At 34.6% G+C, this 13,203-nt stretch overlaps 1 protein-coding gene across 1 annotated transcript in view; it reads right to left on the bottom strand.

Moving 5' to 3' along the window:
* Positions 1–13,203, bottom strand: part of LOC150084254 (uncharacterized) — a 199,888-nt gene that overhangs the window by 121,286 nt on the left and 65,399 nt on the right. The window contains exon 2 of the mRNA XM_090376166.1: positions 9,379–9,470. Within this exon, the coding sequence (XP_090232292.1) occupies positions 9,379–9,470 (92 nt within the window). The remainder of the gene's footprint in view (positions 1–9,378; positions 9,471–13,203) is intronic.

Genomic DNA, 13,203 nt, shown 5'->3' with positions numbered 1-13,203 from the left:
AAGCTATATACATATATACAAGCCTCTTACTATGGGTTGGGGGGTCAAATTTGGTAATAGGTTGTAGTGCAGTCAGGTGACGAGCCTCGTCTGAGTGCAATAAACCTTATAAACTTGGGGATACTTTTTCTGAGTAAATATTATTTTATTTTTAGATGGTTTTTGATGAATATATGTGGGTCTACATTGGGGTGGTATGTTCTAATATTTGCGTATATGGCAGTTTTTATGTGATACCTACTGTATCGGTTGGGAATTTTGTTTATATCTAGGGTTTTGATGAGTTTTTGTATTGCCATCTTTATGCTTTCTATACTGTTGCAGATTTTTAAAAGTCTGTTTGTTTGGCTTCTTATAGCATTACCATGTATATGCTTCGCTATGTTGCTTTCCCAGTGTGTGAGTTTTATTGTATCAAAATTAAAATAGTCTCTTTTATCACAGTGATGTGTATATATTTTGTTTTGGTTGATGGCAATTTCGCTGTCTAAGTAGACAGCTTGTTGGTTGTTATCAGGATTTGTACATTAAATTTTTAAGTCTGTTGGGTAAGTATTCTTTACTACACTTGCAAAGTTGTCATAGTTTATCACGATGACGTCATCTATATATCTGTAGAATTTAATATTTTCTGTGATGTTGCTTTCATAGTGGTGCAGGTATAGGTTAGCTATGGCACATGAACTGCTGGATCCCATAGCTATCTCCCTGCATTGTATATATGTTTTGCCTCCCATTAGTATGTAATTGCCTTTGACACTGATTTTAGTTAGGTCATTCCAGTATTGTTTTTTGCATTGTAAGATTTTGTGATATTTTTGGTAGTATATCTGTAGTACTTCTATTAGGTTGTCGTGTGCTATGCTTGTAGAGAGGTTTTTGAAATTGTATGTGTATATATTTTTATGCTATTGTTTTGTTTTTTAATGTCGTCCAAATATTCTTTGTTGTTGTTGTTGATAATTCTGGTGTTCTTGATTTCCTTGGTGATATCTTTTAATTTATTTTCCATTATCTTACTAGTATACTTTATGTAGCTATTTTTGCCCGAAGTAATGATTCTTTTTCCTGTAGGCACCTTGTGATATTTTGGTATCCAGTATATGTAAGGGTATTGCATCCTGTCTATTTTAATTTTAAGTTTTTTATGCATTGCCAAAATTTTTTTGCTGATGCTGTTTGGATTGGTGTCTATGTACTTGTATGCTTCATTGTTATACAATTCCTCTTTTATAGCTTCAATGTAGAATCTTTTGCATATAATACTGAAATTATTACTTGCCTTGTCGGTTCTTGTGATCACGAATTTGTTTTGTATTTCTTTTATTTTGCTGTTAATACTTCTTAAATTTAAATGCTTGTCATGCTTATCATGTTTTTGTAGTGTTATGTTTTCTCTGAAGCGGTCTAATATGTTTTCAGTATTGGAGTTTATCCAGCTTTGGAATGATTCTATAGGTTCGTTGTTTTTGTATGCGGCTTTGAATGCAAATTGTAACAGATCTGTGTATATTGATTTTTTTATATATTCCAGCCTAGTTGGGGTGTTAGCTCTGAATTTTGCACCCTTTTTCATTGTTTCTCTTAGTGCTTTGTCTTCGATGATATTGAGGTCTCCTGTTATTATATGCTTGTAATGTGCATTGATGAAGTTTTTATATCTACTTTCTTGGCAGTGACATGGTTGTTCTTCTTCATTCATTTTATCAATGGTGTTTTTGTAATTGCAGATGGTTAGTCCTATTGGCTTGGTGTAGCTGTATCTAATTTTTATTTGTGTGTTTTTGATGGGTAGGTAACTTTTGTTATTATTTATAATGTTACCGATATTAACTGTGTCGTATAAATGGTTTTGGTATTTTATTATGCAGTACTCTTTTTTAGTGTGTTCGTTGAATTTTATGCCTATTCTGAATTTAAATATATTGTTGAGGTGTATGTTCTGGGTTTTTTGTCTTTGGTATATTTTGCTAAGTGCTTTAAGCTTACTTATTTTAATAGAGAATAGTGTATTGTGTATGTTTTTGATGTTTATGGGATCTGTTTTTTTTTTTTTTTGGTAGTTGTTGGCGCATCGGCTTCTGTGGCCATAATGCACCTCCCAAGGTTTTTGCAGTACTTTGATACAAGCCCGAGGCAGGATTCAAACCCGCGACCTTTGGGTTGCCAGGCAGGCACTTTACCCACCCGGCTCGCCAGGTCAGCTATGGGATCTGTGTCCCATTCTGTTAGGAGTTTTTCAAAGTCATTGATATTTATTGGTATTTTGTAGCATTTTTCTGTTTTTATTCCCTTTATTTTGCCAGTTTTTGCTGATCTGGAAAATGGTGTAAGTACATATTTCTGGGCTGGTGAATTCGAAGTTCCTTCCGTTAAAGCAATTGTTTATACCATAAGGGTATAGGGATTTATATAGTAGAATGAACATATCTTCCATGATTCCGCTTTGTGTGTTGTTATCAATAATGGTCAGAATGGCAATGGATGTGTTGGTGAAGTCATGCATTTTGAAATGTCTATATTCAATTTTGTTATTGTATTTGTCTGCCCTGTTTGGTTTGCTGTCTTTTGCAGTGTTTTCATCATATTTGTTGATTTGTGATCGGTGAAGGCTCATCCGAAGGTGGAGCTCTGTACTGGTTTGTCCAATATATTGTATCCCACACATCTTACAGGTAATTAGGTAGATTACATTTTTTGTGTGACAGAATGTTGGTGCGTTTTTGGAATTTAGATGGTGTATGCTATGCATGTAGGGGCGGGTTTTACAGAGTTTGCTACTGCATTTTTTGAATTTAAGTTGTTTTATTTGTTGCGTTTGTATCCCGATATCTTCATTGTTTAGTTGTTTAGGGTTTTTTGTTTCTTTGCTTATGCTTTTTTTCCCTAGCTGTGTGGCGGCATTGTATGTTATGTGACCTTTGTTATGAAGAGACAGGTCCAGTGTGGTTATTTCCGGTCCCGGGGTGCAATTTATGCTGCGATACCCGTACAGCATGTTATTCATATTTGTTTTAGCGTCCATGTTGTTATTTATTGTGCATTTTGTATTTAATTTAAGGCCCATTATGTATGTACCGTAATACCTAGATGTCTGATTTTTTATGATGGTTTATCTTGTTTTTTATTAATATCCTGATATATTGGTTTAAATTTATTTAATTTCTTTTATTCCTTTCCTACTTTTTCTGTTGTCCCAGTAGCCGTTTTAGCAATGCATGGGTATGAACAGAGTAAATATTACGTTGGTTTATATATTAATATTACGTTTAGGTGTATGTATTCTTTTGTATTTTAATCTTTCTTTTGTGCATCGTTAATGCCATTGTTTTTTGCTGTATTGGCCAATTGAACATTATACGTGCCTGTATATATTCGTTTCTAATTGTTCGAATTTTTTATTGGTGGTTTTTACATATAGGCATTAGTGTTCATACAGTTCTGGTCATTAATCTAGCCTTATTTAGGTCATCTTAATTCCGAATGGGAAACAGAAACGAGTAAGTATAAGGCATTACATCAAAAGAGCTGTCAATCCACTCAAAGCCCTCGACGAAGTAGGGGATTGACAGCCACGTAATGGAATGCAAAAATGTATTATAGTAAAAATGTATAATAGTAATAAAATAGAAGTATACTGTTAATAATAACTAGTAATTACCTTTTGCTACAGATAAAAATTTTCATCAATAAGTTGTCATGAAAATTCATTATCATTAAGCATTAAACTTCTAAACCTAATATGTATAGGCCATGCGGAATTAAGATGACCTAAATAAGGCTAGATTAATGACCAGAATTGTATTAACACTAATGCCTATATGTAAAAACCACCTATAATAGGTAACAATAAAAAATCCGAACAATTAGAAACGAATATATACTGGCACGTATAATGTTCAATTGGCCAATATGGCAAAAAACAATGGCATTAACGATGCACAAAAGAAAGATTAAAATACAAAAGAATACATACACCCAAACATAATATTAATATATAAACCAACATTATATATATATATATATACATATATAATTCTAATTAAATCCAAATGAATTGAATATTGGACAGCAGAAATAAGTGCAAAATTAAGTGTAAATAAAATAAGGATAGTAGAGCAGACATCAGTGGCAGCAAATATGCAAAAACCACAACATGTTGTGTGTATTTAACTGTAATTTTGTGTTACAATAAAAAGAAATTAAAGTATGCCAGCGGTGTGGCAAACCAGTAAAGCGAAGAAGAATTTAACATCTAAAAATTAAGAATAGATACTGTTGGAGAAACATTATTAAATAATTTAGAAAATAGAGTCCAAATTAAAGGAAAATTTAGCAGTGCCCCCCCATTGCTAAGCACCAGTTTCTGAATTGCATGAAATATCACTATATGTAAATGTAAACAGCCAACAATACAGAAAAAATAAAACGTAGAATATACCATGATATCAAATTGAATAGAAAAGACTGACCATTATGCCCTATCTCGTCAGTGGACCAGAAGACTATAATGGCCAGGGAACCACTACATTTCGAACGCTACACAAATCCATGCTGCGAAAGAATGATACAAGGATCACACTGCCAGTGTGATCCTTGTATATTTGTATTGCAGTAGATATACAAATCTACTGCAGTGTAATCCATGTATCATTCTTTCGTGGCATGGATTTGTGTAGCGTTCGGAATGTAGTGGGGTTCTATGACCATTATGGCCTTGTGGTCCACTGATGAGATGGGGCATAATGGTCAGTCTTTTCTATTCAATTCGATATTATGGTATGTTCTACTTTTATTTTTACTTTATTCTCTATTTTTACTTATTTCTGTATTGTTGGCTGTTTACATTCACATATAGTGATATTTCACACAATTTGGAAACTGGTATTTAGCGGGAGGCACTGCTAATTTTCCTTTAATTTGGACTCTGTTTTCTAAATTATTTAATGTTTCTCCAACAGTACTCTATTCTTAATTTTAAATGTTAAATTCTTCTTCGCTCTACTGGTTTGCCATGCTACTGGCATACTTTCATTTCTTTTTATTGTAACATAAAATTACAGGTATATATATACGGATCCACAAACTTTTTTTGATTTTTGAAGGGGCTGTAGATCCTAGTAGTTTGGGAATCACTGCCTCACGTCATGGACAAGATGATAATTCGAGTTCCAGATGTAGTTGATGCTTTTTGCAAAAATGAATGCTGTACTTTTTGAAGCTGATAGACAATAGCCATTACGTGAAGTCCATGACACTATCTTGTTTATTGTGAGCTGCAGTCGTCTTTCAATGGAATACACATTCTATGAATGGCAAAATATTGCAAGGTCATCAGAATAAAGATAGATGTCTACATTATCCAGAATGTTCTGTGCTAAATTGTTTATTCTAACAGCAAAGAGCATAGCATTGAGCACCAATCCTTGTAGTACACTTTCTCTTTGAACAACAGGTTGTGAAACAGCATTGCAATAACTCACTGAAAAACACTATAGTGCCAGGCAGTGTCATATGCCTTTTCAATATCCAGGCATACCATGGCAAGATGTTCTTTTCAGATAAAGGTGTTTGTTCCATATGTTACATTCAGCTTTTGCCATAAGGTCTAACATGGATTGGTTCTTGCCAAACCGAATTGATTACAGTTCATAATTGAGTGAGATTCCAGGCACCATATGAGCCTATTGTGTATCATCTTTTGTAATGTCATGCCCAAGCAGCTGGTAAGGGATATTGGTATACAGTTGTAAATCCATGCAGCTATAGACCAATATCCCTTACCAACTGCTTGGGCATGACATTATCTAGCTTAATGCCTTTTTGTCTAGATTTATTACATGAGGTAATAAATCCTGTCAGGACTTGATGCTCCATTTGTTGATTTGTTTAGAGCATCCTGGATATCTAACATTGTAAAAGATTGATTATATGGAAGTGATAGTCTTGTGCTGAAAACATGGCTCATGTGCATATATATATCTGAAATTTGTGCAAATTTTCTGCCAGAACATTGGCTATTTCTACTGGAGACAATAAATCTTGCACATTCCATCTCAACATTGGAGAGGATGCTGGTGGAAATCTACCATTCATATTTTTTGTTATAGTAGAGGCAAACTGAATCCAGGAATATTTTTTTGATATGGAGAAGGAAGAGTTAATAATAATAATAATACAATACAATACAATTTATTTAACAAGAGAATAAGTTTACAATAGATGAATTGTTAAGAAAAGTGAATTTCTTGACAACAAGTTGTAGTTTTTCCTTTACAACAAGTTTGTATACAAATTTGTTTTCTAACAGAAAAGACAATTAAGTCACAATTCATAGTATATTCCACGCTTGGAAACAGAGATAGTAATTTATCTGTATAGCTATTTTAATCCACTGTATCATTGAGTATCAAGAATTTTCTTATTAGAAATTTTAATTTGGAGATGGGATAACTTCTCCTGAGTCTGAAATCAACACTAGTCAGCAAGTTGTTTATTATATTCATTGTGTGCCTTTCTCCAAATCTATTTAGTACCCTAGGGTGAGGCAAAGTAATTGCTTTTGGGTTCCTTAAATTATGTGTGACATTGCTTTGCAGATTCGACTCTTCATAAATAGTGTTAAGATTTTTCAGGAATAAATTTAGCTTCAGTTTTTGAGCTGGATACAGTATTTTGTATTTTAACAAAAATTGCCTTCTCTTATTCAGGTCATTCCAAGAGTTTGTTCCCATTAAAAGTTTCAAAATCCTGTTAATTAGGTTGTTTATTATTCTTATTTCAGTTAAATTTGCTCGTGCCAATACATTTACTAAGTAATTGAGTTGGGAGTCCACTAACGCATAATATAATGTAACTTTTGTTCTAAGATTTAACTTATTCTTAATGTAGTAAAAAAAGTACACATAAAATCGCATTTTTTTGTACAAATTTGTTATTTGTCTTGCCCAACTCAGACTGTAGTCAATCAATAACCCAAGGTAACAGTGACTTGAGACTTCTTCCACAGTTTGACATTTGCAATTCTCGAAATTCTGATTATGTAGGCATTCGAGGTTTGATGAGGAGGTCTTATTACCAAAAATTTTGTTTTATCAAAGCTGAGTGCTAATTTATTATCATGCAACCAAGTTTGCAAATGTATTGCTTCCTGCTGTAAGTTGGTAGATGACTTTCATCAACCGGTGAAATACCACCACTTTGCTTATTGGAGGCTTGAAGTGGAACCCATGAAACCCATGTTTAGTCTCTAGGGCAAAGTTTCCGGCATCCCCCTCCCCCCCATACTTCTCCTTCAACCCATGCATGGTACTAAGTACTATAGGTTTTGATACTTTTCGTGTTTTGGGGTTTTCATAAAAAAAAAAAAAAAAAAAGTCTTTTGACATTTTTGTCAGATTGTTTCCAATTGTATATAAGATTATACCATCCACATAAATTTTTATAAATGAATTCTTTATTACTTTGAATATGTCATTTATATAGAGGTTGAACATGATTGGCCCAGCATGAGTGCCCTGAGGTACTCCTCTGTTTACATTATATGATTTTTCCCTTGTATTTTCTACTTCAACTGTTATTTTTCTTTTGGTTAAATAACTTGCTAAGAGTTGATTGATTCTTCCCCTAATACCATATTTCAGTAATTTTCGTTGCAATATTGGGATATCAATTAAGTCAAGCTTTGGTCAAATCTATAAATAAAATCAATATGAAGTTATTGTTGTTTAAGTGTAAGTTGAAAGAGTCTACTAAGTTCTCTAATAATGTTTGTGTGCTCTTACCCTTCTGATATGAGAATAGAGAGTTGTTTAACAACCCATATTGATGTAAGTATTTGCTTATATTGAAAATTAATAATTTTCTATTATCTTATTTATAACTGACTGTATTGTTATTGGTCTGTAATTGCAAAGGTCACCAGGTGGTCCCTTTTTATATATAGCAATTATCTTAAATGAAAGTAAATTTGTAGGATAGCTTCCCAACTCTAACATCCGTACTATAAGCTCAACCAGGAGAACAGAGAACTGTTCTTTGTTTCTCTTTACTTCTGTTACTGTAACACTGTCCAGTCCGTAAGATTTCTTGTTCCTTAAATGTTCTATAATCATAAGAATCTCAGTATATTGTGGAGTAAGACTACACAAGAGTTTACTATCTGAGGAAGTCTATCTTGTTTAGTTTGTTTGTTATTTGGTTTTTAGGAGCATTAGCAACTAAGAGCATATTGCTCCAGGGATATGCGGTGGTCATTGCCCTGACCTTTCCGCATCCTCCGTATTTGGTGGTCACGGGCTCAAACCCCGGTCTAATCAAGAAGCGTGTGCTATGCACTGCTGCTCCTGCCCACCTGGCTACGGAGGTGCCTCTTGTTTAGTAAAGGAAACTTGGCAATAATGTGTATTATATCTGTTGAGGTCTATTACAGCTTTGGCAAACCTATTTGCAGCCTCATATTGTTTGTTTGTACCATCAATCTTTTCTAATAGTGTTTTAATTTGATTTCCCCTTGTTTTTTTCTTCCTATATTAATAATAATAGCTTCAGAAGGACACTATGTGGGAATACTACTAAGTAATAATATTTAATAAAGCACACTTTACCATGTGAAGTATTTTACTAGTTTATTGGTACACAAAGATAATTTGATACAATTAGAACTAGGCAGTGTCAACAAAGAAAATAAAATTGGCTATGTTCCAGATTTTTATACTGAAAATTCATCGTAGTAAAGAACCTACCTGTACTGGACTGAGAAACACTAGCTAAAAAAAAATAAAATAAAATAAATAAAGAAAAAAATATATATTTCTTCAGATTAAGTTAGGCTTATTATCTGTTTAGGTCCATAACAACACTTACGTTAGCTCAGCAAACTTTCACTCTCATACTACTCTCTCTGTTTGCATAAGGAAAATACTCTAATCATATTTTTCTTTATAAAACTTCAACTGTATAATATTCTTTACCTTGTTAATATTATGATCCTCCTAATCACTATTTGAAAAGATTTTCTCCCATAACCTTCACAATGGTTCACAGCAAATATGTAATTAAATCAATTGAATTAAATCTCAACTTATCAGTTCTTCTGATATCCCAAAGCTGAATTTTATCAATGACATCAGATATTACTACATATCACTTGTTTAATAACCCAATATCACTGATCTGATTTTTAATCAGATTTTTTTTTCACCACCCATTGTAAAGTCTTGCATTATGATGTTGTTTGCTATCACATGACATTAACTTGCACATTTATCTGTCGTTATTTATTACATTTGGGTTTTCTGTTAATGTAATTAAATACGTTAAAAATTATATTCATAAGAGTCTTTCATACTCCAATGTGAAATAAAAAAAGAAGCCTACCTATGCATTGTCTTTCTTCTCGAGCTATTGCTAAAGCCTTCCTCTTTAACTTTCGCCTCTGTTTCTTTATTAAATTTCTGAACTGTCTGTGGCTAAAAGAACAAGAATTAATGTAACTAATCATATGTACTAATATTAATACCTCTAAATCTTACCAAAGAATAATTTGTGAGAAATTTTTATTTTTTACTATATATACTATATACTATATCTTCAGGAATGGAATGCTATCATTTTGAAATTTCATTTCAGAAAAATAGTTCTGACAAAAAATTCAGTGCAATCAATTATTTTCAAATTCCACCTGTGTTTAATATACCGTATTTCCCCATGTATAAGACGCACCTTTTTTCGAAAAATTTGGGTTCTAAAAACTGGGTGCGTCTTATACAGTGGTTGTAGATTTTTTTTTACTTGCATTTCCTACTTTTTCGCGCTTGTTGTCTGCACTCATTGCTTCGCACTTGTTACCGGTATATTAGTTTACGTTTTGCCACGTTCTGCCCAGAAATGGCTCAGAAAAGATTTTCATACAGTGCTGAATTCAAGTTAAAAGTGATCCAGTTTGCAAAAGTGAATGGAAATCGTGCTGCTGAATGTAAGTTTGGTCCTCCTCCAACTGAGAAAACAATCCGAGACTGGCTACGGGAAGAAGAAACCTTACTGAAAACGCCACGGCAGAAGGCCATGAGAGGCAAGTCAGCAAAATGGCCTGATTTAGAGAGGGAATTGAAGATATGGATTGAAGAGCAAAGGGCAAATGGAATTCCTGTGTCCACAAAGATGGTTCAGCACAAGGCAAGAAGAATTGCTGATGAAAAAGAAGTTACTGATGTAAAAGGAGGACACAATTGGTGCTTCAGGTTCAAGAAACGAAATGGACTAAGAATGCGTACACGCACCAGACTTGCCCAAAAGATGCCTGAAAGCTATGAGCAGAAGGTCCTCGAATTTCATCGTTTTGTCATTCAATGTCGGAAGACATCAGTTTGAGTTGGGATAGATTGCAAATATGGACGAAGTCCCCCTTCAATTTGATGTCCCAAGTAACAGAACTGTTGATAAGAAGGGGGTGAAAACTAACTGTGAAGACAAGTGGACATGAATAGAGCCATTATACAGTTGTTCTAGCTTGTTGTGCTGACGGAACCAAGCTGCTTCCTATGCTGATTTTCAAATGCAAAACAATGCCAAAAGAAGACATTCCTCGAGGAGTGATTGTCCACATTCATGACAAGGGTTGGATGGATCAGGATGGGATGAAGATATGGTTTGAGAACGTTTGGAGCAGGAGACCAAGTGGGCTCTTACGCAAACCTGCCCTATTGGTGCTTGATCAGTTCAGGGCACACATAACAAAAAACACAAAGAAGATTGCTGCAGAGCAAAAAACAAAACTTGCCTTCATACCTTGACATCCCAGCTCCAACCACTTGATGTTAGCATTAACAAACCCTTCAAAGCTGCCATGAGAGACAAATGGAAGCAATGGATGAAGACTTCTGGGGACAATTTGGCACCAGCAGGAAGAGAGAAGAAACCAACTATAGGAGAAGTTTGTATCTGGGTGAAAAGATCCTGGGATAATATCAAGATTGAGATCATTGTCAAGTCATTTAAGAAGTGTGGCATTTCAAATGCCATAGATGGAACTGAGGACGAGGCAATATATGAAGACAGTGATTCGTCATCAGACACAGATGAGGAAAAAGCTAATGGATGGGAGTTTTGACAGTGATGAGGGGTTGTATGAATTTTATGATGAATAAAACTTGAGTTCAATAACTTTATGTAATACATTTTTTTTTTCAAATTTCGGGCCCCAGAATTAAGGTGCGTCTTATACATGGGGAAATACGGTATATTCATTTATATATGCAAAAATTATATATGACACCATGAATGATTCCCATATTGTAAATATGACCAAGGGAAGATTCAATTAAAGACAGAGAAATAAAAGTTTTAAAACAGGAGAGACGTTTTCATACGGGAGGGGGGGTACACTTAAATAGAAGGGGTGCAAGAACATTTGCTTATACAATCGAGGCAGCATTAGGTGGGTCAGAAACAACTCACCTGGGGATAAGGAACATACAGACTAATAGTGTAACAGCAGCCACAGGCAGGGGTGTAATAGCTCCTTGCACTGCTTCTAGTGTAATATGCAGCAGCCTGAAGAGCAAAGTGTTCGTGATTTCAGACTGGTGGGGGTCCGCAAGGAACAAGCAAATACATGGGCTATATTAGGGGGATTCAGAGAAAAACAGTTGCGTGTTTACTTGAATATGCATCAATGCTAGGAGCACAGTAAATAAATTTCAAGAATTTGAAGTAGTCGTTAAGTCATCAAATGCACACACTGCTGGGATACTGAAGATACCCCAGCAATGGTATCATTCAGACATAAGGAATGCAGAATTTGAATATGGGAAGTATAATACAGGGTTATTCAAAATGAAGTCCGGGGTTTCAGAATTTTTTTTTGGGAAAGTGCATGTGTCATAATCATTTGTGGCCATCTCGAAAGAATGCATAATATCTAAAGTTTCATTCCCATGCTCATGATGTTCGGTATGCTGCACGGCTAACCACCAGATGGCGTTGGATGCATACCGCCGTGCAGTCATTCGTTTGCCTGTGATGCCAGTTCTGCTCTGTTGCGACATGGCTTCGGAATGTAATGAGAAAGCTTTTACTGTGTTGGAGTTTCATGTAAGTAAATCTGTTACCGTTGTGCAACGCCTCCCTTACCTGCGACTATACCAGAACTGAAAGATCGGATCACCAAAACCATTGACAGCATCACTCCTGACTTACTAAGCCGTGTGTGGGAAGAATTCCTTTTCCGAGTTGATGTCTGCCGGATCACTAAAGGCTCTCATATTGAACATTTATGAGGTATGTAAAAAAACTTCATTAGTATACTTGCATTCTGGAAATATTTCTTTCTTCCTATGTCTGCTCATGTGTGTACAGGAATTGTTTGAAACCCTGGACTTCATTTTGAATAACCCTGTATATATACAGAAGGAAGGGATAGGAGGTGAAAGAAGTTATGCTTTTAGTCAAAAACCACAAAATCTAAAGCAGCGCATCCAGTTGACACAGATGGCCAGTGCAATACTGAGGGGGAGATGTGACATAAGTACTGGGAAATCAAATATGATAGTAGGAGAGTGTTATAGACCTAATGCCTGTGATGAGTATAACTAACAACTATACTGATAAATAGAGTGGGCCAGTAAATCAGAATGTCTTATAATGCAGGTTTTTAACTTTCCATATATTGGCTGGAACTTATGGGCTGGTCACTCACACACTAGCAAGACATTTGTGGATTTATTGGATGACAGTTTTCTAGAGCAGCATGTTAGAGAAGCAACAAGAGAAAGCAATATCCTTGATCTGATTATCAGTACCGATTCTTCACGCATTAAGAATTTGCAGATAAAAGACTCACTGAATGGTAGTGATCATGGTGAATTCTAAATGGGAAGCATTCAGGGCAGTAATCATTGAAGCAACTAGGCTTTTTATACCAACTAAGATATACTGTTCAAGGCTTAGATTAAATGGATATATGATGAACTAATAAGATTTGTGGCAAAGTAGAAAAATACATGGAGTGCATATAAACAATTGGTTGTTGTTGTTGTTGATATGGGGGTTTGATGGCACATAAGCTACTTTGGCTATAATGTGCCTATTCATTTATTATAAAAAGAAATGAGAAAGTTTCATAAATTCAGAATTGATTAAAAAGTCCAGTTTGCTTTAAGAAGTTGAAAAATTCGGATATATTTGCATCATCTCCAATGAGAT

Source organism: Mastigoproctus giganteus, chromosome 6 (assembly GCF_048544385.1).
Source record: "Mastigoproctus giganteus isolate SK-2022 chromosome 6, ASM4854438v1, whole genome shotgun sequence".
Taxonomy (NCBI): domain Eukaryota; kingdom Metazoa; phylum Arthropoda; class Arachnida; order Uropygi; family Thelyphonidae; genus Mastigoproctus; species Mastigoproctus giganteus.
This window is presented reverse-complemented; position numbering and strand designations above follow the sequence as displayed.